Genomic DNA, 25,655 nt, shown 5'->3' with positions numbered 1-25,655 from the left:
AACTCAACAAAACAACTGAAAGCTTTTATTGTGATACCTCAAGTAGATACAATATAGTGAAACAACAAATGATGTACAGTATTGCTAGGACAAAACAGCAACACAGCCATGTCACCTGTAAAAGAAAGCATTGTAAAGAGTTTAAGAAACAATGAGGCACAACTCAACTGCCACTTACAACTCATGCTTTAGGCCTTGAACCATCTGTAACAGTCCTTTTAAAACAAACCTCTGAAGCTCTGTTCCTTCTGCAGTAAGTTTTTATACTGCTGGTTGGCTTAACATGAGTCTCAATGAAATACAACAAAGTGTCCAAAAAGTTGAACAATAATTTGACAGCTTCTTCCACTCATCGCCATTATCAAAGAATGGAGATGTTTGAAGTTTGGTCTGTGAGACTGTAGGGCACTACTGTTGCAACCTGACTGCTGAGATGAGCGTGCAGAAAAACTCTACAAGCATTACTCAGGGGGAAGCATAAATCCACCAGAAATGAATGCACATAAATCCACACAGCATTCATGAACTCTTGCACTAACTTGGTACACCAATAAGAAATACAGATGACCATTTGGTTATGGGAGCAGCGATGACCATGTCAGAACCTCTGAGATTTTATTTCAAAGGAATTTCATAAACTGTATGCCCCATGGGTTGCAAAAGGCTGCAAGCATGCAAGGTGTACCACCCAGACTGGCCATCACACTAGGACTTGCATGTGGGAAATTAAGATGGAATTACCACAAACTTCAATTAATACAGTTTTTCAGTGTAGAGCTTACAATGAACAGGGGAAATTCATATTCTGGCCCTTTTTACTGGCAGATAAAATTGAGATTACTAGACTGCTAAAAGCACAGAGCAAGAGTGGTTAGGCTGATGTGTCAGCAATCCCTCGCCAAATTCTGCAGCTTATTTCACAGCAAGTTTGCAACTTAACAGAATCTTTATAGATGGCAGCATTGCCTTTTAGTCATCAAAAAGGTTCTTCTGAGTGACCAGCCAAAGAGTAACCCTAGTGTTTGGGGGCAGACTCAGTCCTGGAACACCGCTGTTACAGCCTTTATTTTGGACCTGAACAGAAAACGTGTGGTCAGATTACTAGAATTACATCAAATGATGATTAATTACTTTAGGACAGGCGTGGCTTTAGAGGTTCAGAGGAAAAAACAAAATCAAACCAACTTTCAATACATGTACATTTTTGCTAGCAAATTCCTATGCATCCCAATGAACATTTCTTCTAAGCCAGCTCATAGTCAGTTCATTTGGTCCAAGAAAGAGCCAGCAAGAAACAAAAGGTTCACAAAAGCTTTTTGTTACAGTTTATAAAAAACAAAATACAAAATAAATGTTAAGACCAACAATAAAAATAACCAGTACAAGTAACAAAAGTGCTCAAGTTGGAGGGGAAGTAAACTTGCCCAGAGCAAAACACATACAAACTTTAAATATAATCTTCAATATATTACAAAAATTGGTTAGAGGGAAAATGCTTTAGTAAAATTTTTTTCAAGTAAGTTTATTTTTCTTTCAAATGACTGCTGGAGGGGTTCAGTGACCAGACTGACCCCTTCACATCAGCCAGCAGCCATTGCTGTCTGGATCCTACTTTCACCAAAACCAGTAACAAGAACCCTCTAGGTCTTTGTAAGGGAAGAAAATAATCATTGCCACTGCCAAGCAACACAGAAAGAAAATTCACGTATTCCCTCAATAGAATGAGTCTCAAGGATTGTTACATGGCAGCATGAAGTAGCAATTCTGTACTAGTTCTATTCTTTAGTCCTCTTAAACATCTACTCTTAAAAGACCAAAACGAATATTGCTTTGTTTGGTTCTCTTAAAAGCCACAAACATCATCTATAGATCATTAACTCTTTATGCCAGTAGTCTGAAGCTCTATGTGCGAAGCACTTGATGAAGTCCCAACCTTTGGCATCAAAGTTAATTAAGGTTTTGGTGAAAATGTCCAGTTTGAAATATAAACAATGCACTGAAAAAAGAGGTTGAATATCTAAGTAGAATCAGACTGTTACAGACAGCATTAACGTACTAACACGAGACAGCCAAAACCCCAATTTTAGAGAGACTTTTTTTTTTACATATTTTCTTTAATTTCAACTCTCTACTGAAAAGCAGCCATTACTTTGTCTTCAGTCCAGTGTACTGCATCAGCAAGTCTGTAGCCAGGAAGTAAGAAAAGCCCAAAGATGCACAAACTTCAAATAAGCACGCTCCCAAGTATCAACACTGCAACTGGACTTTGAAGCCAACACAAACGTTTTGCTGATAGATGTTTTAGTGCCTTCTTTGCTGGCAACATACATTACAATGGAGGAAAACAAAATCCCAAGAATGCCAGGTCAAAAAGATCAAGAGACAGGCAACACCAAAGCCCATCTTGCATCAATGAGATTGCTTAAAAGGAGACTCGAAGCCTCATGATGTGAACATTAAGTAGTAAGTGCAAGCTACAAAGTCCAGATTGAATGCAACTGTATCACCTCAGGTGTTTGGATTGAAACCCAACAGCTTTAACTGTTTCTCTAATTCTTACATTTTCAATTCATAGGTATAGATCACTACAACATCTTGAATGCAGTTTACTCAGCCTGCATCACAGAGAATGTGTACACATGGGCGAACTTTCACTCTTCCTCTCCACAAGGACACTGGAACGCTGGTTTTAAGGATTTATATTGCCCCTACCCATTGGCATAATTTTTCAGATATGACAAAATTTCTAAAGTGCAGCAGAGTTCAGAAAGCCTATGAGAGATTCCCAAAAACCTAACAGCAGCAACAGCACCTCTGGCTTATTTTGCAGGTGCCATATTAGAATTGTTATTGAGAGAAAATGATTCTGTATTGCAAGGCTTCCATACTGTTCAGTTAAGAGTGCTTCTGTAGTGTTCAAGGGGTTTTCCCAAACATTTCTTCCTCAATCATGAAAAGGATTAAAATACAAAAACTTTTCAGAGCCTGTTTAATTTGAAAATAAAGTTAGCACTTTTATGTAGAGCATTTCTTTCATAGTTGCTCCGAATTTGCATGCACAGATACCAACAGCTAACACTGTGCATACACTTTCCAGAAGTTCCTCTCATTAACTCGTTCCATTTAAGACACAGCACAAGAACAAAAGAGAAGGTGAGTTTCATATAATTTATTATAAAAAGGTACTTGGGGATGATTTAGCCAGTAAACCAACAAACCCTTTCCCCACCCCCAAGCTTTAAAAACTATCTTGTTATTTTAGTCTATGAAAAACTGAGTCAAACTTCCCTTCTCTCTCATTACCTCCTTTTCCTACAGGTACTATAGTAATTTTCATGTCATAGGCTCTGGCCATTTCTCACAAAAATAAATATTTTTGTTGCAATGTAGCAGAAGCAGAGTACTTAAACAAGTTTCCTCAATATCAACCTCTTTGTCCAGTGCATTAGGACTATGCAGTTACATGGAACCAGCCATAAAACTTTACTGATGCGCAAGTCCCTGTTACTGGCAAGGGTACAGTACCAAAACTTCTTTTTTTCTAATACACCGACTAATTTTTATGCATTTTTTTTTCCAAAATAGAAGATGCATTATTTTTTTTTGCCTTTTTAATCTTGCAAGCTATTTTTATAAATTTCTTATCCAGCAAACTCCTTAGGGAATATGTTGGTCTTAAATGAACATATTCTGTAGCATAATTGATTTAAAATCCTTCTAAGGTATTTCATTAAGATACCAAACCTGTAGCATAACCTTTCCTAAGAACTTGAGATCTGCTAACTTCAGTCAGTGCAACTGAAATAGTTTTCTTAAGTGAGCACTGTACCTTTAACCAATTCACCTACAAGATGTACATAGGTTGTGGTACACTCAAATTTAAAAAAGAAATCAATAACTACAATACTGCATCCTCTTCACTGCCAAACACATCAGAAATTGCTACATATAAAAAAGCACCCCATCCCATACATTCTTTCGGACTTCTCAGATATAGAACTTCTACAGGACTGGAGTGTACGTGTTTAGGCAAGAAGCATGCACAGCAGAAGGTAGCATTAAAGGCATAGGTCAGAGATAGATGCTAACCAGTAAAATCTGCTTTCAATTAGTGAACTGTTTCTCTAGTTTGAGAGAGTTTAGAAAAAAGTCATCCAAAATGTTCCAAAACAACTGTTCACACAATAATACACGTACAAAAAGAGGGAACTTACACAAGGAGAAAAGGCAAACATGGCCTGAAATAGCCACTTACACTACACTACTCATTTGTGAGGTTTCAGAGTTCAGTGATACTCTCAGGGCCAATCTAGCCAAGCTCTTCCTTTATTTTGCGTTAGTCTTTGTAAAGCATGTTCCACAGAATATTGTCCAAACAGAAGGAAAAAAGTTATGATTCACTCCCAGCCATTGTCTTTTATCATGTGGGCAAGTTCAATGATAAATTTTCCTTCTTTGTATTTCTGACTGCTCTCAAAAGCATGCTCCTGGAAAGGAGAAAAATCAAGACACTAAATTAAGCTGGGAAATAAAGTATTTTAAACATCAAACTTGCATTAAAAATACAAACCAGGAGATATTCCAGTTAACATCCCATACTGGTTACAGCGAATCCAGGGCAGGAGGGAAGAAACAAATGATGAAGAGGATTGAGAAGGAAATAGGAGTAAACTTTTCATAAGCAGAATCAGCAAATCCACTGCACAACAGAACTTGCTTTAGAACTTCCCTTTTTTTTCAAGTGAAGGTTAGACTATGGCATGTTATGTGAATTTCCTTATTCCCAGAAGCAATGAAAAGAAGGAAAACGAACTTTCCAAAAACTGTCCTCTATATTCATCAGAGGGAATGCATTAGGACAACTTCTTTCTGTAAGATCTGAAGCTGTACTAAATCAATGAAAATCCTACATACAACACCCAGAATCTAACATTTTCAAAGCGTCAAACTTGCAACAGCTGCAAGTGCTGCAGGTAACTGTGCACGCGTACAGATAACATGTCAAACAACAGAATTAGGTGCACATTAATGAAAGCAGTGTAAATATGCTCAGTACCATTTATTGTAAAATATATTTTTGTTATATGAGCCAACTTTTGCAACCCTAAAAATTAAAGACTCATTTTAACAATTTCTTCTATCTGGTTTAGTGTATGTGGTTGGTAATCTTGCAAAAAGATATTAGTATTAGATAACTGTAATAGCACCTATAGCTCATGCTTGTTTTGCGGTCCAAAATAACATTATCTACTACATCATTCCAGTAGATGTAAGGAAGCAAAACTGTAGTACAGTCTTGACACATACAAAAGCACTAGAGCTAACTCATCTAAACTATCAGTTTAGGTGCTTCTCGAGTATCAGTGCTTCAACATACAAACATTTATTAAAGACTTAAGTATATTGCTTACGTATTTCCATCCAAGAGTGGTTTTACAGTTTTCACAATAGATATCTGCTACAGCATGTAAACCTGTCAGAAGAACTCTCTCCTCTGCTGGACCACAGCCCACGTTTACCCTGAAAAAACCCAGAGAAATTACATATTACATTAATTGCATGAGTGTTTCTTTTCTTACCTGGAATCCATCTTTTATTTTTCTTTTTATACTATTTTTTTGTCTCTGCAGAGAAGTGCCTAACTTACTCAGCTCTGTAGAAGTAACTTCCTCTGTTACACTGAGACGAAGGACAGGAGCTATAAAGGGTTTTGGTTTGAGCTTTTCAAGTGGCTAGTCTAAACAGCAAACTGCGATGGCCACTTACTCTCATCAACAAAGACAGGCTAAAGAGTTAACTTTAAAAGAACATAACACTAAGCAGTAACTGGACACCTCTACAGTTCCAGGCTTTTCTTTAAAACCAATTTGAGACCTCTATAATGGGAGCCTGTACCAGTAAATCAGCACTGGTACAGCTGAATTTAGAACCAACTCCAAAATAGCAGCAAGGAAAAAGCCTCATAAATATTTCTTTGCTACAGATCGGCAGAGTAAGCCACGATGAACAAACAGCAATATCAAAACAAAACATCCCATGAAGTACTGCATCAAGTTAGTTTTGTAATGACTGAGAGTCTGTGTAGAAAACATCCTACAAGACTAAACCAAGTTTTTAGAGAGTGTTATACAAGAGGAAAATTTTGCCATTTTTACTGTTGTATTACCAGATTCTTACTACTACAATTATACCAAAAGTCCCAAGTCACCATTTAACAACTATATATGAAAAGAATTTCAAGGATCTGCAATCAAATCCTTTGCAGTTACAGCTCCATTATCCCAGTCTAAAATAGACTAAGACACTTAACTGCATGTCTTTCTACAAAAAGCTGAAAAATATTAAACTGCTGAAAAATAAAGACAAAAATGCAATTCTGCATATTAGAAGCTTAAAATAAATCCATTAGCAAATTCAGAGAGCTTTATATCATGGGTAGGATGTGCCTAAAATTGCAAATATTAGGCATGATAAGATCACAGACCTTTAGCTCTAGCACATTTACAATATTCAAGGTCACATAAGATGCCCCAAGTTCACTGAAACATTAAACTGTAAATGTATCTATCACACTGGAAAATTCTTCTTTAGACTTCAGCACAGTTGTCTAAAGCAAATTTAGTCACACAATGCATTCTGACTTCTGGAGTACCTCAGAACAGGATAGTGACCATTACGTACACAGAATGAATTCCATATTAACACCTTCCCCTAAACTTTCAGCTATTATCAGAATTGCTTAAAATATAAGATAAACTAGTATGTGCAAAGGGATACTTACAAATCAGCTCAGTAGCTCTGCAATAACTACTAAGCCAATGTTAAAAAGAACAGGGCAAAGTGCAGCTACATCCACTTGTGAAGCATACAGATAAAACCACACTGCAGGTAGCGTACACAACAACATACTTACACAGAATTGAAGAGGTAGGCTCGTCCCTGGCTTCCCTGGAAGGACTGCATTAAAGAAAAAGAAAAATGCACTTGTTAATAAACACAAAAGCCCCCACCAAACAAAAAAACAGTTCCAGAGGGTTTTGTTAGTAAGCGTATACATATAATACAGATATAAACTATTTCAGATGAATGACTTTGTACCAATTATTTAGAGGAATGTCTGGTCAGCAAAGTTTTTACCCACATCAGATTTTTAGCAACTATTTTGAGTAACTATTTTAGCAACTATTTTGAGTCTCAAAGTAAGACATTGATAACACAAAACATACTTTTTCCCTACCCTTCTGCAAGATACCAATTCTCATTTTCCTAGACATCCTTTATGCTAATTAAAATAATCTGCTTTTAACTCAAAAGGAATTATTCCCAAAAGATGATTTATTTCAGTTTTATTGCATCATTTGATGTTAGACCAGGGAAATTATGTACCAAGCATACGGTATTCAGGAAATGCATCTGATCAGTTTATAAGATTGGCTTTATTTTAATAAAGCAATTATCATCAAATGCACCAACAGCCATATGCTTTCAAATCTCTCCCGTTCCTGATAGACTGTGGACAAAACATGACAGACCCTCCTGGCTGGATCTAAATCAATGTTTTAGTCCAGAGTAGTAGCGCAGTTTTGAAGTAAAACCCCTAATCAACCACACGCACTGGGGGTTGGTTTTGCTTGCAGAGCAGTTTCAGTGCCTGTGAACTACATCTCTGTTCCTTCTGTACAGAACTAAACCAGAAGCTCTTCTACTGTGCACTCTATAAATGCTAATGAAGACACAAAGGCCTGAACCTCTGATCAGACAGCCCTGAGCTACAAACATCCTGGCAGAACTTGTGAGCAGAGCAGATCCAGCCATAGGTAAAACATTCAAAACATACATAAGAACATCACTCCTTTCATCTGTTTATATGTTTCTTCTGTATTAAATTACCTGATAATTTAGACAGAGTCATAATTTCCCATTCAAACAGGATCACACTGAAATGGAGTTTACTTTTTTCTCTTCCATACCAAATTCCATTTAAAAAGTAATCCCAAAACTGCCTTAAAGTATTTTTTCCAGAATTTCCCTAACCTACTTTCAAAAGAAAATTAATTATTCGTGATGAAGAGAAAGTACAATTGTTTTTAAGAATCCTTGCAGTTCTAGTATTGGAGATCAGAGACGAACTTTTCAGAAACCTACATTAGATCAACATGGAAGGTTTTTCTCACTCTGAGTATTTTTGAATGGTTTTAGTAACATTAGGCTTGACGTATAGGCAGAAGGACCTTTCTCCAATGGATGCTTCTTGACATGTATTTAGCTACACAATTAGAAGTCACTGGACACCAAATAGGTACTTTGATAGCCTAATGATCAGCAACACAGTAACTGTTCTACCTTAACTACTTGGAACAGTTTGGACAAATAAAATTGTAAAAGGTAAATATATATCAATGAACAGTTTTGGATCATCATTAACCAGATTATACACTACAACAAAGAACGTTAGAAGAAAACCATGACTTCAGACTACTCTAAGTAGCAATGGTGGCGCCTGTAGGCATGTGGATGTGGCACTTTGAGACATGGTTTAGTGGTGGACTCAGCAGCACTAGGTTAACAGTTGGACTCAAAGATCTTATAGGCCTTTCCAACCTAGATAATTCTATATCTCTATCTATAGCAAAGACAAAAGAAAAGGTACTCTCTCCATTAGCCGGAAGTCTTATTTTTCACAAGGCAAGGAAAAAAAGGTAGGCTATGCAGTACAGTGAAAGCTAAAACTTCAGGTAGGACTGACCCTGAAAGGAGAGATTCAGTTCAGTACAGTCTGAACTGCTCTGCCAGAAAGTAATCCTTACACCTTCCTTTAAAACAAACAAAAACCTCAGTTCAGCTCTCCTGAGATACTTAAACATGCATCCCAAAACTGGCAGAATGGTACAGAACCTACAGTCTGTACTTTCTATACAAGCATTGCTGTCTAAATTCGAGCCTCAGAATCAGTAATGAAGCAGAGAATGCTTATTGCAGATCAAAATAAAAACTATTAATGTATATACTCTCAAAACCAGTCCATTACCGAATGAGTAACTAGCCTGAGTCAATACACAATAATTTAGAGACAACTACAGCTGTGCAACCCCAAAATTTAAGAAAAAAGCAAAGGAAACACTTTAATGATGCTCTTACTGTCTTATAAGCAAACTTAAAACTAGAACTTTATTGTTCCATGCACCCAAAATTAAGAAAAGGAACTTTCAAAGCCATGATGACATTATTTTTTGTTAAGCTACTGTAAGAAATCTTAAAAGTTGCAGTAATTTCTCCTTGCTTTAAAAAGTCTATGTTCTAAATTAGAATTCATGAATCCTTTTTCAAACTGATCAAGAATTACTGTCTCCTGTTAAATTTATCATGTGCTAATTTCTGCATTTACATGTAACTACACATGTCAATCACATACAAATTAATGTGGAGGGTTTTTTTGTCTGGTTCTACACAATAACTTGTAAGCTATGTATATGCCACACTTGAAGTACCCAGCTAGCTGGGTGGAAAAAAAAAGAACCAAAAAGCCTTCGGAACAAATCAGCAGTCACAAGACCTACTGAACTATGATATGCAATTATTTCTGCCAAGTTTATGTTTAGTCTTGACTTAGTATCACCTAATAAAAGCTCTCCTTTGACCCTGCATTTCTCAAAATTAAGCAGAGGGCAGCAGCAGGATGCCAGAAATAGCAGAAAAAGCAGCTCTTCCCCTCTTGTTTCATAAGCTGAAAAAAAGTTCTAGCCAAATGAAATACAAACCACAGGTTGGAAAGTACTGCTTGTTTCCTTTTATCCTGATATATTTTTAAAGATTGCTTTTCTTGCACTTCTTGCTTTTTTGCCCTAAATATGCTGTACTCTCCTCCTAGGGTTTTCCCCCTCAGAAACGGTCATATTTTCAGTCTATCAAGGTAGAGTGGAGGGAGAAGCAACACAAACCAGAACTTTCTCCTAGGACAGGGGTGCAAACATCCCACTGGGAAAACCTCCTCCATTCCCACCTTCTCTAGCTTCCTGTTAGCAGAGTTTGGCTGATACCATCTTTCTTACCTACATACATGTTGAGAAGCTAAATATCACATTTACATGCCATAGAACAATTGTTTCTTTGCCCAGCTGCGAAGAGTGAGTTACTCCATGTTTACATCACTTACAGACTGCCGAACAGCAACCTGCAGCAACTTGCATTACTGTGTTTGGGAATACAGAACAAGGGTCTAGGCAGTTCAACCATATCATCAGTGTGTCGCCAAGCATTTAATGTCTGCAATTCACCCATGGGAACTCATATACACAAGCTGCAGTAAAGATACATTTTAAATTCCCGTGGCTTTTTCCTTACGGATTTCTTAACTCCTCAGAGTTTGGCAGTCATAGTTTCTTACTCACATGAACAGCTTTGTTCCCCAAGACCTGTATATAGATACACATCTGTCACATATGCATTCCCTTGACCACAGAATATTGATTAACACATTAAGGTTCCACCTAATAGGTGCAAGAAGGATTTAACTTCCTGATGCATCCCATTACTAGAAATTAAAAGAAGACGACTCATTTCAGCACCCTGCTTGCTAAGCTTGTAGCTTGGTTATAAACAAAGTATTTTGCATAACCAGAAGAAAAGGAATACTGAACAAACATGTGTTTTTACCAGCACAAAGTTTCTCACACTCTGCACTGAGTGATTCAGTTATACTGATATGAATTTTAAGAGACTGTCAGATTAAATGTCTTGCGTGTCAACTCCTCAAAGGAAATGGGAGTATTCTAAATGGCAGTCTCAAGGACTAACAGGCATAACTGTTCAAACCAGTCTCCAGACAAACTGCTTCTCTGAAGAATAAACGTCACCTATGCAAATGCAAGCTTTTACTTTGCAAGGTATGTTCAGCACTTCCAAGATTGTTAGCACTACATATAAATCACACTTAAACCAGAACATTCTATTAAAACTGAGTCTTAAATGTGTCTTACCCAGTAGAGAGGTATTAGAAGATAGTGGCAAGTGTGACCTTCAAATGTCATCAATAATGGCTCACATCAACCAGGACTTAACATAGAAGCTGGGCAATTTATCAGCTCAATATCTCCAGTTATAACAAACTTGCTTTAAGTCTGCTTTTTCATGGTCCTCAATTAATATTGCATTGATGTATGAATTAACTTTTCCCCTATAAAATCCACATCTTTGTCCATTCCTACAAGAAGATCTACAAGATCCATAACTTTTTGTTTTAGTACAGTTTAAAGTATCTAGACTGTCTGATTGCATAAGCAAAACTGTTCAACTGTGCTAAGGTCAACTGCAAGAACAGTTTGGAATTATGATCTTTTCAAGTCAGATGACAGACCTCTGTCATCAGTATATTCTGTAGTAAAGAAACCTTACAAATGTTTCACTCATACCCTAGTACGTATCTGCAAAATTAGATATGATCTATGCTTCTAAACTAAACCCATCATTACCTTTAACACCAGGAATAGCTTTTTACCCAGGAGAAAATGAAGTTAGCTTTTAAGCAGAACAGGTATTTACTGCCCTAAGGCATACCTAAGGGCACAAGTTGGGGGAGGGAAACTATTAAAAAGCTTATACAATTAATTATTCCCCACAGATGGGATTAGATTGCATGGATAGAGATCATGATCCATTAAAAACATCCAGAGAAACTGCCATCTTAGCATGTATTAAAAGTATGGCAGGCATTATAAGCAAGTCAGAATGGCATTAACAGTATCTTATGAGTATGTTACAAGTAGCTTGGAAGCTAGTCATAACACAGAAAGGCAACTTTAAAGACTGGAAATGAGAGAAGTTCATGGTCCTTTTTTTCTTTGTTTCATTTTCCTGAGTTTCCTTTCACATTCACCAGACTTCACTCTACAGGCTAAGATGGATCAACCGGGATTAGCATTCTGAACAAATATGCGATTCAAACAAACGTTACTGAGTAATTCCAAAGACAGTATTCTTAGGGGCAGTGGTCTAAAGACAATCCAGAAACACAAGCTGCTGCATATGATATTTCACTCCAATCCAGCTCCTTAATACCATACACAACTGGAGATAATACTGCTCCATCATATTCATCATGTTAAAAAAAAATGTCAGCATAGATTTTCATTCTGATTTTTCATGACTGGGTTTAATAAAGCCAGCTGTAAAGTTCAATAGGCAGAAACAAAGTTTAAAAAAATCCACCCCAGAAACTGCATGTCTGCAGATTTGGCAAATGTTATTTCACAAAAAGGCAACTTTGTCAGGCAGGACAAGCTGAGTTTTACAGCATCTTGAATGTATTTCAGAAATGATTATGCCAAAACACGAGTAGAACACTTCCCTTGCGCACTTTCCAGCTCCTTTAAGCTTTCAAATCTATTCTTAGCTGTTTTCAAAGATTGCTTCCAAAAACTGGATTTATTTTCCCCCAATAGAAAAAAAACCCAAACCACAACCCAAGAAACTATAAGCCTCTTCAGAAAAAAAAGTGTCACCCAAGTGTTTATGAAATTAGGCCCATTCTCAACTTTTCCAGCAGGAAATAAAAATGGCCTTCAAGCATACAACAGTCCCAACTATCTTTCCAAGTACTCCTTACATCATAAGCGAAGGAAGATTACCAAATTGAATCAAGCTAAGAACAGCATACTTTAAGTAAAGACAATAAATCTTCGAAAAGTTCATTTTGAACTCATCTGTTAAACAGTAGATGACATAACCACAGATTGCTAAGGACGGCTAAAAATGCTCTGGCATCTATTTAAGCTGAAGACTTTTCCTTCTCATCAATAATATAACAGCAGACATACAGAATGCCTTGGAGAACTAAATTTAATCACCAAGATTGTTCTTTTACAAGGAAGGTGCAAGGATTTCCCAGTGAAGTCAATGACAGTTATGTGTATATATATATACCTTTATGCAGAACTTGTTCTTGAAAATATTGACACATCTAGTCTTGTCTGTGACTTCATTTGCCTGTTTCCCCTCTGGTCAGATATGCTTTACAATGAATGAGACAGAAGAAAGTGACAGTATTTATACAAGCATCTGCACAAAGTAATCCAGATTTTCTTCCATCCCGAGCATTAAGGCACCACGTAAGACGATTCAACAGTCTTTCAAGCTGGTCAACCTTGAGTAACAAAGCATTATCCTTTACAACATATCCACTAGGTTCCAAGCTCTCCATTAAGTATTTGTATTTCTTTGTCATTTGTTGGACTGTGCCCGAATGCCTAAGTTACTGGAACTTAGTGGGTACAAGCCATTCGCAAGTGCTTTGGAAGTTTCACTCCTGAAGCAGTATTTGCCTCCTGTAAAATTAACTGCTGTTAATAATCACTGCACATTTTCTACCATTTACAAGCAAATCAGAAGAAAGCTCTTTCAGTTAAGCCTTTAACAGAAGTTACTTCAGAACCACTTAAAGAGCAGTACGCACATTTTGTACATGACAGAAGAGTGGCAACCTCCCCTGGACTTCAAAGTGTGTTATAGAAGTTTCCCCATCAAAACTTAATTATGTCCATTTTTTAAATTGTTGGGACTTTTGGAATTATTATTAGCATAAAATGTTTGGTAGCTTTTTATGTGTTATTTGAACATTTTAAATTCAACAGGTGCCTCCTATGGCATCAGATTTTGCCTTATTCTTTAGTAAGACCTGTGGCTGCTTGCTGACAGAGCTTACTTCTGTGCCTGCAGTTGCAGTAGGATATGATTTGAGAAATATGCATTTGCTTCTTTAAAGAAGTAAGAAAGCTGCACATTCTTCCCTTGTGCTTTTGAGCATAGAATCATAGAATCACAGAATAGTTGGGGCTGGAAAGGACCTTCAGATCATCTAGTTCCAACCTCCCTGCCATGGGCAGGGACACCTCACACTAAACCATCTCACCCAAGGCTTCATCCAACCTGGCCTTGAACACTGCCAGGGATGGAGCATTCACAACCTCCCTGGGCAACCTATTCCAGTGTCATGACGACTGGTATACTCCTAATAGTTGGGGTTAGGTTTTTTTCATGTTTAACCTTCACTTCAAAGTCTTGTCCAAAGAAACAGAAAATCCAGCATTGGCAGACTTGTTAACCGTTCAGATCAGTAGTGTGCAAAACTGCACTTATTTCAATTAAGTCATCTAGAGCTTGTCAGGTTTATTATGCGTCCTTTAAATCGGTATCTTCTCCAAGATGACTGGAGTTATAAATTATTGTGGCAACTATTCATATATGTATGCATTCATTCAGCTGTAGAGACTAACATTTGTCAACATCTATGCTGCTGATTACATTCGGCTTGGAACTCCTATATACTCAACCAGCCTTCTTCCCATTCCTCCCCTTTCCCCAAGTTCCTGCCTTGCTGCAGAAAACACAGGGTTATAGAATGAAAGTAGCTGGAACCGTACTCTATTTACCAACACCCAACTTGATTTGGATACTAGGCAACATGTTGAGTCATTTCAGAGTAGCAGAGAAAACTAAAGCTACTGATGATGAACTCATTTGTGCAGGTAACGTTTTTATACCATCTTATTAGTCTGCATTCTTATTTGTAAGCCACTGCCAAGGCTCTTGGTTGCCATTTTATCACCAGCAAGGACACAGGGGGGGAGTGGAGGATATAGAGCTTTGTGATCAATTCTAAAGTAAGAAAGATCCTGCTGCCCAAACAGAGCAGAAATAAAATGAAAAGGTGATTCGTGTATGCCATCATCCCTGTCAGACAACTGGCATCAACAGTTCTCAAAAGCTGAAGAACTGCAACTCTGAAGTATTGTATTATGGGACCAGAATCAAAGGGATGATTGACAAAAAACAGCACTCTTTGCTTTTCCAAGCAAGACCAACATTTAAGAGAAACACCACTTATTTTGTAGCATAGTTCATCTTTTCATCTTGAACTCTGAAACATTATCGTGTCAAGTATAACAAACACTTATGCCTCAAAGCACATTAGAAAACTAGTTGTAGCTGCTTTAAATTAAGAGCATACCATATATTTTGGCTCTTATTCCCTGACCATACAGCAGAATGGACAATCACTACATACCCAGGAAATGCAGGGTGGGGGTACAATGACACCCAAACTAAGTGGTTACAGCTAGGCAGCTAGTATTGTTTGCTTTTATATGCTGAAGAGTATTTGGGGGACTACAGTTCTGGAATGAGATTGTACAGTAATTATCTAGAAAAAAGCACAGCAACCTGTAATCATGGCTTCAGCTTTTAATTATGCCCTCAACCTAAGGTGGGATTGGGGGGAGGAAATCAGGTAGGGCAGTCCAATGCTCTGCTCCATCAAAAAATCCAAAACAGCCCAGAAACCGCACTGTTCTTCATTAACTTCAGGTTGTATAGAACCAACCTGCTACACTTCAGGTTAATTTAAGTATTTTTGCAGTGGCTTGGTAGTTACTAGGATTCCAGATATTGTTGGTGTAAATGAAAAACTCATTATCCTAAGTTAATTGCACATAATGTGCATTTATGAAAGCACTTTCACAGAAATTCAGAAACAGGATTCACATTAAAAGGATTAAACTGTACCTCAATTGTTTTCAGTTCTATCTACAGACAACTGTCTAGTATATTTCTTCAATTTTTATTTTCCAGGTTAACCTGTGTTTTTATGTGCAGCAATCAAATCTTATCTCCTCCCACCACTCCCCAGGAAAGCACTACTTATTTTTAATGACCCAAGTGTATCTTATTATTGCTTTGCAGTTGTTTCCATCAGAAGAACTTCTCCACTCTTAGAATACATAGAAGTTAAGCTTAAAGGAGGGCGAGTTTTTTAAAGCTATGCTCCAAATACAATGGATGAAAATGTTATTTTTATTTCAAAAACATAAAATAAGATAACCTCACATTTAAGTGCATATCTAACCACACAGATTGAGACAATAAAACAAGAAATCTTAAGTTGACAGAACATGGATCAGCTATCAAATAAGCATATAGTAACCTGAGAGTTCAGAAACTTTTAAGATATCTGCAAAAAAGAATTATGGAATTCAGAAATGCAGCAGAATCCATACCTAACATCCTTCCCAATACCATCAGAAATAACTTAGGAGTAACTATTTCTATTTACTAGATAAATTTAGCTCTGTTTGGAATTGAGAATTTGATTTTTTTGATGTTTGAAATTTATGAAACCAATATGAACATGCAATTCGCTTAAGAACATATTAAAAATATTCTGCTAAAACTCCCAAGATTTTGGAGAGCAACTAGCTCGTGTGGTAGCTGTGGCAATTAAGTAGACACGCAAAAAACTTTAGTTCACTAGAAGACGAGCTTCTTACAAAGTATGTGTTCTTGGATACAGTTTTCTCAGTAAATTTATACATCTCAAGAGACACAGCTAGTAAAGTTTCTTTCTTTTTGTAGCCATTTATAACCTGAAGTTCAGGAAATATTAACCCCTCCTGCCAGTTTTTGGCCCAGAACATGTAGGAATAAAGCTATGATCGCTTGCAATTTAGAATCCCATATTTCAAAAATAACCCTTATACTAGAATTCTGAAATCAACATGGAAACATATGAAATTCAAATACAAGCACAACAAAAAAGGGAGGTGTAGAATGGATATTAGGAAAAAAATTCTTCACTGAGACAGTGATCAGGTATTGGAACAGGCTGCCTGGGAAACTGGTGAGATCACTATTCCTGAAAGTGCTTAAAAAACACGTAGTGACACGGTATAGTGGTGGACTTGGCAGTCCTGGGGTAGAGGCTGGCCTTGATCTTAAAGGTCTTTTACAACCTAATTGATTTTGTGAAAACAAGGCCTTTTTTTTTTCCTTCACATCATTTTACACATGTAGCTAGACCATTGCTTCACTTTTGATGTCACATAGGCAGTTCCATACCTCAATACATGTACTACATTGAGGGAAAGAATTGTTTTGGGGAAGAGACTAAAGGCAGAACAGAAGCAAGCAAGCAGTAAGCAACATGGCCAAGAACTGTCACCAATTTTACTATTTGAATCAAAAAGTTGTCTTGAGACCTAAACAGAGATTAGTAACAAGGAAAACTGCACAGGGAAGATCCATTATTTCCATATAACCTTCTAAGGGACACGCAAACAGATATACTTTCTCTTTGCCCATGGAAAACCACAAACCAGAAGTAGCAGCATTCTCAAACCCCATCATCTCTTCAGCACCCAAGAACAACAGTTAACAGGTTTGCCATTAAAATTTTATTTCACAAAATAGTAATGTAGAAAGCACCCTCTTAGAAAGAGGTTTGAAAAGCAACTGAAGTGTTTTCTCCAATACACCATTAAGAGCAAATTCATCAGGAGCTTATCTGAAGCAAACAATGAACCAGTCTGTCAAGTACTTATCCCAAACTTCAAGCCTCCCTACATATTTCATACATCACAAATCTTGGTTTCTTCCAGGAACAGGTAAGAAGGACAGGCCTAGCCTGTTTCAAGGACCCACCCATCCTCTAAGCTTAGGCTTAGACAGTCCAACTATTCTAAACAGCTCTGGCTAATCATATTCCTTAGGAACTGGTACACAACAGAAGCAAGTGTGTTTACAGATTCCATAACAGAAATGCAACATTCTGAAACAACCAGTTTTGTGACCTTCAGTCAGAGTCAAAAATAATCTTTATCTGGCATAACCATAACCAGAGTAATTTCTCTCCCCAAAGATCCATCTTTTCTTCTTAGCAGCCTTTTCAGACATGACAGCTCACAAGCAGTACCTACCTGACAGTACACAGAGCTTGTCAGTATGTGGAATACATTAGAACAGCCTTTATGTCAAACTGAAAGTTTCCAGAATATATCCAGACCTCCATATGCAGCATATATGACCCAAGAGTGAATCAAGGGAAGATACTTTGACGTATGTGTCAATTTGCATCCCTTATCTACTGGGAGCAGCAATACAGTGATAACCATTTTGGTTAACAAATAATTCATGAGGTCTCTAAACAAGCCACTTGCCTTGGAGATCAACTCATCATGATTGGCTAGATGGGCTCTGCAGTGGATACAGCTGTAGGTTCGGTGACAGTTTGGCAGGTAAGCCTGGAACGTTTTTGATTTTGTCATTTTTACCATCTCTGCTGGTGGCTCCTCACTCAGCTCAGGGCTGGCACTTGAAGAATTACAACTTTGCTGAACTCGCTGACAAAAGAAACACTGGAATATGCAAGCAAAAGCCGTTGTTGTTCTGGAGTGTGTGTGGCACTTTCCACACAAATGACAGAAGAGAAACAGTCACAACCTGCAAGTGAAAAGAGCAGAACAATTAGCAGCTTACAAGGCCAGAATAAACTTGTTATTCAACAACTCTAGACATAAAGCAAAGTGTCATCTAGAGCAAATGCCAGGCTGCACTACAGGCCCCTTTTTTCTATGAAGATGCACAATTCAAGTTCCATTCAATATGGCAACAAGCAGTTCTGTTTCACAGATGGCTTCTTGTCACATTTGTAATGAAGGAGGAGATTCAAACAGTTCACAAAACACAAGCACATTCTACAATCTACCAGGAAGATTCAAGGTATCCATGCAGAAAATTACAGCAGAAAGGCAGGGGATTAGAGAAAGCTAATTGTTTTTGAAGTTCAAGTGGTCAGTTCCAATGTAGCAAATGACAAGGAATCTCAGAACACACTTGCCGTGTCCAACATTAAACATACAATAGGTATTTGCACTTTGGCTTTCAGCAAAAAATCTTGCTGTATCACACCTGGCTTTAAGTCAAATACCACGTAAGCTGCTGTTGCCCTAGTCAAGGATCCAGGTCTTCTCCTCTTTCAAGCTCAGCAGAATTATGCCTTTAGCCAAAGACCTTTTTGAGTAGTACCCTGATCAAACCTAATTAGATACTTCCTCATTCTACCAGAATGGTCTTGATGGGTGCTATAAAAATCATGGCCAGTTCTACACAGAGAAGAGCCAGCTGTGTTCTTAATCCTCAGAGAGTGCCTTTAAGAGGTACTGCATGCACAGAGAAGGCCAGACCTTCTGGCCAGGCTGGAAAGGCAAGCCTTCAACAGTTTGCTGAAAGTTACAGAATCTAAATCTTTATAACAGCATCTATTGATCTGTCAAAGGCCATCAGTCACCAGGCTATATGCACCAATCTAACAAGCAACCCAAACATGAACACTGCACAGTCATTTGTGTCATTGGCTATCAGGTGACTGGCAGAGTAGGTCAATAGCACAAACACAGAAATGAGAGCCAATATAGAGTTTACAGTATCTTGATCCAGCTATTAGAACAGGCATGCAAAACATTTATCACAGTTGTAAACTGTATGCAGGGCAGCAGTTAACCACTCTTCCAGCAGTAGGATACTTGTAATACAAACAGAGCAGATAATGAAAGCCACATAAATTAAAGATTGTTTATAGGAAGCAGTCACAGTGCTTCAGAACACAACTTGAGAAAGTAATCTGTACAGCAGGCCTAGCACAAGAGACAGCCACAGCAAGATTTTAACACCAAACCAAATCCCTTTAATCTTAACCTTGACAGCACAGCAGAAGAGAGTCAAGAACTACTGGAGGACTTGCTAAAAGAAAATTTCTTGCGCAAGAAGTTGCACAGGCAGAGATAAGCTACAAACAAGACAAGTAGCACAATATGCAATACAAAAAAAATACAGCAACAATGGGAACACTTTGCCATCCAAAGCACGTATCTACACATCAGAATGACTGGACTTTTGTCAGTCACTAAAAAGCAGAAGAGATTTGATAAGGAATATAATTGTTTGAAATATTAACCCAATTAGCATGAAGAGCAGAACTTAATTATTAATAGAGTAATTTAAACAAGTATTGTATACCTATTGTCCCAAGATAATTATAGCTACAAAGGAAATAATGATTACACGGGGGGGACACGACCCAACAAACAAAAACAAACCCCAAACAACCAACCAGCTTGCATTTGTAGAACCGCCAGATATGAAGCTGTATTTATTACAGACATCAGATTACAGGAGAAAGACAACCTAAGAAATACAGTCCTGAAAGTTAAACATGAGGCTCCCTCTAAATTCCCTGCTTGAGTTCCCATGTTAAAAGGATACAGATCCTATTTAATGTCACAGAAATGGGAAAAAAAACAACCCACCACACCCAACTCAACAAACAGGGCTTCAGAATGAAAGGCACCACCAACAAAGATGTTGTGACTTTGGATTAGACCCTTTCAATCAGTAACTGAAACACGAGTTCAAAGCTTGCAGAAGTTCGGCAAATTTAACATAGGAGGAAAATATTTTTCTTCAAGACATTCCTAGAAGCTCTTTTTAATTCACACTTGTAAATGCAACCTGGACTCTCTCAGAGCCTATATACTGAGCCCTTCAACTGCAGGAATAAAGTAATTCCAATGCTCTTTTGAAAAACTGTATTTGATATTGCTCTCTTCAACAAGAAGGCAATCTTAAGTGCTTGATACACACCCCTAAGAGAACTTGTTGCTTTGTGACACTGAAGGCAAGATTCAAAGTTTAAACCATTTCTTAGCTTACTCTAGTAATGGTGAATAAACCCAGTCTGACTTCACTGACAGCTGTGAGCAGCAGCAGGTTCCAGGGCTGCTGTTCAGTACTCTGTAGAAAGCATTATGAAAATCTGAAGCAACTATTCCTTCCCTATTCTTAGGCAACACCACAATCTGTGCTTTGGTCATGCACGTGACAGCTAGGTTTTTACTGAAGATCTAAGGAATTCGAAAGGAACTGCAAGTCTAAGCGCGTACAGCCTCCTGTCATTTACACACAAAGAGAGTGAGCAGGCTGCTGTCATTTCCGAGTCGCTGTCAAGACCCTGTTTCGGGTGGCTGGTCTGTCCCTATTACCCCAGAACCTCTGCATTCGCCGCAGACTCACAGCTGGAGCCCCTTCACCTTCCCCGCAGGCAGCGGCACCGCCCCGGGCACGGAGCCCTCCAGCGCCGAGAGCTCAAGGCCGTTATTAGGGGGAGAATTGATTAAGAGCTCGGTCCCGCCGCCCGCACGTGACGTCACCGGGGAGGGCCGACGGGAGGCCAATGGGCGGGGGGGGCGGCCCCGCCCCGCGCGGCTCCCGGATGTGTAAACAAACACCCCGATGAGCGTGGCGGGGGGGCGGCACCGCGGCCCGCCCCGCAGGGCGAGCTGAGTTCCCCCCGCCCGGCAACGGCCGCGTCCCCGTCTGCGCGGGGATGGTCACGGCGCTGCTCGGAGCCCCACGCAAACGCCGGGAGGAACAGCAAGTGGAAGAAGGCAGCGTCCCCGTCACTGCTGCTGGGCGCAGAGGAAAGGAGCGACACAAAAATCCCGTTTAGGAGTCGCTGAGCCGGACAAAGCCTGTGCACGCGCTGTTAGCAAGCTGCTATCCGATTACTCCGGCAGGGAAAACCTGGCAAAGTTAAAGGCTGACACACAGGAGCCTCACTGTTACATTACATACCGAGAAATAACGGGGGAAATATATACGCGAGGAGAAAGTTGCGGGCAGAGGCTCGGCTTCCCCGCCGGGAGGGAGCGGCGGCTCCGCGCACGTTTTGAGCCGCTTCCTCCCTCACGCCGGAGCACAAAGCCGCTGCTGTGGGTGACGCCGTTCGTTGCCTTTCGCACTCGAGGCGATCCCGCGGAACACCGGCTCGCTTTCCCCAGCCCGCCGCCGGGCACCGCTGCACGCCATCACCAAGCGCAGACCTGCTCCCGCCAGCCCTAGGCAGGGACCGCCGCACGATAGGATAAAGAGGGAAGGGGGAGAACGCACCGGACCTCTGCCCGCCGAGCTCGGCCTCGCCCCCCCCTCACTTATGTAAACCTCCGCCACCCGCCCCGTAGCGAGGAGGCTACAGGCAGACAGCGCTGCCGTCATTTCCAGGCGCTATAAATAGCCCTCCTCCCGCCAGCAAAGTTGCCTCGGCGGCCCCGACCCCGCGCACACAGGAAACCGCGGCCCCCGACCGGGGGTGCAGCACGGGGGCCTCCGGCCACAGCCGCTTCCCGGCCCGTGTTCCCCCCACCACAAAAATACCCAAGCAAAACGGAGAGGGGCCGGCTTCTCGCACGCTCCGGTACTCACCGTTGCGCCGTGCCGGCTCCACTCTCCAGCCCGGACTCCGGGCAGCAGCTCGTCCCCGGGCGCCTTTCCCTCGGGGAACGAGGGCAAACGGCAACCCCGGTCCTCAGGCGTCTGCCAACGAGGGCTCAGCGCTGGGCCCTCGCCGAAAAACAAAGACGGGGTGGCGGCTTCGCTCGCCTCGAAGGTCCCTTCTCGGCGGCGGGCAGGGGTCATAGGCAGGGGCCGGCCGCTCGTCTGCCGCCCTGAGCACCGAGGGGCGGCCGGGACATGGTGCCGCTACGCTCCCGGTGCCGCCGCCTTTGTTTTGCTTTACCCCCCTTCCCTTAGCCCGGCGCTGGCTGCGGCCGTTAAACGCGCTCCCACCGCCGCCGGCAGCCAATCACGGCGCGCGCGCGCGCGCGCTCTCCCTCGCGCCCGCCCCGCCCCTTGGCTTTGTGGAGGAGGAAGAGCCTGGCCCCGCGCGCAACGGCCCGCCCCCTCGCGCAACGGGCCCGCCCCGCGCGCAATTTGCGCGCGGGGCGGGCCGTTGCGCGGGGGGGCGGGCCTTCCATGGCGCGTGAGGCGAGGGCCCCGCAACGCCCCCTGCCGGGCCTCAGGCGCTGCGAGGCGGGAAAGCATCGGCGGCGCTGAGGTACTGAGGGGCCTGGCGCTGAGGTGTGGGGTCGCGGGCGCGCGGGGAAGCGAAGCGAACGTGAGGTGAACCCTGAGCTGAAGCAGCCGGTTCGGTTGTGGCTTCATCCCCGGGGTGTTTCCAGAGGGGCTTTCAGGTGAGGGCACTGTTATAAACGAGGTCTTTTTTTTTTGTCTTGCTAGGGGGTGTTTGGCTTTCATGTTGCTGTTGAAATTGGGTGAAACCCTGGAAGATCACGCAAGTCTGTTAAAAGCGATGTAAAGAAAAACACATGAAGAAAACAAGCCCAGCGGGAGGTTGGAAGATAAGGATATCAGAGTGCTTAGAATCATAGAATAGTTTGGGTTGGAAAGGACCTTAAGATCATCCAGTTCCAACCCCCCCTGCCATGGGCAGGGACACCTCCCACTAAACCATGCCACCCAAGGCTCTGTCCCACCTGGCCTTGAACACTGCCAGGGATGGAGCATTCACAACCTCCCTGGGCAACCCATTCCAGTGCCTCACCACCCTAACAGTAAAGAACTTTGTCCTTAATATCGAATCTAAACTTCCCCTGTTTAAGATTTAACCCATTACCCCTTGTCCTGTCACTACAGTCCCTAATGAAGAGTCCCTCCCCAGCATCCCTATAGGCCCCCTTCAGATACTGGAAGGCTGCTATGAGGTCTCCACACAGCCTTCTCCAGGCTGAACAGCCCCAACTTTCTCAGCCTATCTTCATACAGGAGGTGCTCCCGCCCCTCATCATCCTCATGGCCTCCTCTGGACTTGTTCCCAGAAAGAGAATTTGGGGAAGAGCTCACTGCTTATGCAGAAAATACACAGCTTTTAAGGTATAAAAGAACAATTTTGAAAATTAATGAAACCAAACTAGAACTCACATTAAAGCAGTTCCTGAAGCATCTGAGGTCTGTTGGCAATGATTGTGTTTTCCTTAATAAAGTAAATAAAAGCCAGCCCCTGGTTTATTCTGGCTGTGCTTGCCTGTTCCCATGGGCAGGGTACAGAGATCCAGACTGAGGGAACCATGCAGGAGCTGCCATTCTGCTGTGCCTAGGGCAGAACTCCATTGTCTTGCTGCAGAAATTCAGCATCAGTAAGATATATCAATAAGGGGTTTAAGGGTTTTTTGTTGCCTTTGCAGTTTTACAGAATACAAGAGAACTAGAATCCATTCCAATTCAGTCCCTATAATCAATAAGCCATGTGTGCTACTTGATCTTATTCTGCCTATGCATTTTTTAATATAATTCACATGTTTATACATCTTTTGTCATATGCTTCTTCCATCTTAATTGGTGGCCATTCTTGAAGAATAGTTCAAAAAAGTTGCACTTGCACAATAAAGAAGACACATTTTGGTGAAACAGAAGGAAACAAACATCTGTAAGAGTATTTCCAGCAGGACTTCTATTGCAATTCCAAACATCTCTCTGGCTCCAGTGGTGGTAGCTGTAGTCTTGTAAGAAGTGGAAAGGTGATAATCCTTCTGATGTAGCTACACTTCAGAGTGTACCGAATCTGTCTTCCTAATCTAGCTCCCACAGACGGGTGAGATGGCAAAGGTAATAACTGGAATGGAGAAAGAGGCAGGGATGTGGCACAGTTTAACAGAGAAGTTACATTAAATCTGATACAGTGCAGAGAGTACATAAATCTTGAGATGCTTCTTAAGAAACAGCTCCAGCCTGTTAAAAGTTAAAAATATCCCAAAAAAGCTTTTACAAATTTGTAACAAGCTGTTTCTTTTATTTCACTTTGAGGGGCCCGTTACTACTTTCCCATAACAAGATAGACTTCTTGGTCCATTCTTAATCTAGTCAAAAGATGCTTGAACAGATGGATGGCTTTGCTATCTTGTATGGCTGATCTTAAACCTTATTTACACAGCTGTCACTCAGTTGCCTATAAAAATACCCTGTATGTATGCTTTAGAAGTAAGTGTTTCAACCTTTCAATAACAGTATAACTTACATTGTATTTTGCAGTTCTAAGTATTATACTTCAGGATGTTTGCCCTAGTTCCAACTTTTATCCTTTTTTTCAGGACTAGGAATGAGCAATATTAAGCAGTGAGCAAAAAGTCACAATAAAAACAACACTGATCTCCTCAGGTACTCCTCCCAACCCACACAGTAAGGTGTCAGTCCGCCTAAGTCATGACTGACACCTCGTGACTGACCAAAACCAGCGAGGTCAGTCATGACTTAGGTGAACTGACACATCACTGGCTCACTGAAACTGATGGCACATCTTCTACCACTTTACACAACCCCTGAGTCTCAAAGGCCGTGGTACCACACGGACACAGTCCTCTTCAGGGGTCGCAGCTGCACAGAGTCCTGATGTTGAAATGTGGAAAATGCTGCAGAACCTCTCACACTCAAAAGTCTTGCTGATGATCTCATTCAGTACTGACATGAAGAAGTGCAAACTTGGAGTTTCTAGCACTCTTTCTATGCTTTTCTACAGATATGAATGCAACATTGGGTTTCTCCTGTTTACCTTGAGAGACATGCCAGGATCTTGGTTTAGATGTTAGGAACTGACCAGGTTACACAGAAACAGAAAATAAAACTCTATATGAGGAATAAAAAACTAACCAGAAGGCCCATCCTGAATATAGAAGTGACTCTCCTTTTCACAGATGACAAGATGGACAAGGGGGAGAAAGAAGTGTCTGTCATTCAGTGAGGACAGCAAAGGACACCAAAAGCTGAACAATGTTTTCATTGTTTTAACACAAGCGCTGCTTCTCCACTGAAAGATCCAAATGACAAGGACACTGAGGGTTTCTTTCTCTTTGCCGTTTGTTTCCCTAGTAACAAATACACAAGCTGCACTGTTAGAATACCATCCTTTTCTCTATTTTTTTTTTTTAAGATAAAGACATGTCAAGGATGTATTCAGTGCTGGCAGTAGCAGGTTAGGGTTGCTTGTA

At 40.7% G+C, this 25,655-nt stretch overlaps 1 protein-coding gene across 2 annotated transcripts; it reads right to left on the bottom strand.

The window, feature by feature from the left end:
- On the bottom strand, positions 1–22,185 carry YPEL1 (yippee like 1). Of its 2 annotated transcripts, none has more exons than XM_061370812.1 (5): positions 22,081–22,185; positions 17,982–18,264; positions 6,914–6,957; positions 5,412–5,520; positions 1–4,487 (listed from the first exon to the last, which is right to left on the bottom strand). In XM_061370812.1, exons 2-5 carry the CDS (start codon positions 18,096–18,098, stop codon positions 4,398–4,400), a joined length of 360 nt encoding a protein of 119 aa, XP_061226796.1. In that variant the 5' UTR covers positions 18,099–18,264; positions 22,081–22,185; the 3' UTR covers positions 1–4,397. The 2 variants fall into 2 exon arrangements, with proteins under 2 accessions (XP_061226796.1, XP_061226797.1); XM_061370813.1 differs by lacking the exon at positions 22,081–22,185 and adding an exon at positions 21,769–22,021.
- Positions 22,186–25,655: the final 3,470 nt, after the last annotated feature.

The sequence above is a fragment of the Neopsephotus bourkii genome, unplaced genomic scaffold (assembly GCF_033783945.1).
Source record: "Neopsephotus bourkii isolate Nb327-2 ecotype Australia unplaced genomic scaffold, CSIRO-AGI_Nbou_v1 NB_1542, whole genome shotgun sequence".
NCBI lineage: Eukaryota > Metazoa > Chordata > Aves > Psittaciformes > Psittacidae > Neopsephotus > Neopsephotus bourkii.
This window is presented reverse-complemented; position numbering and strand designations above follow the sequence as displayed.

Coding starts and splice junctions, on each gene's coding strand:
- YPEL1 (XM_061370812.1), bottom strand. CDS start 18,098: ATGGTAAAAATGACAAAATCAAAAACGTTCCAGGCTTACCTGCCAAAC. Junction 5,521..6,913: donor GCCTACCTCTTCAATTCTGT/GTAAGTATGTTG, acceptor GGGTTTTTTCAG/GGTAAACGTGGGCTGTGGTC. Junction 4,488..5,411: donor CCACTCTTGGATGGAAATAC/GTAAGCAATATA, acceptor TCTCCTTTCCAG/GAGCATGCTTTTGAGAGCAG.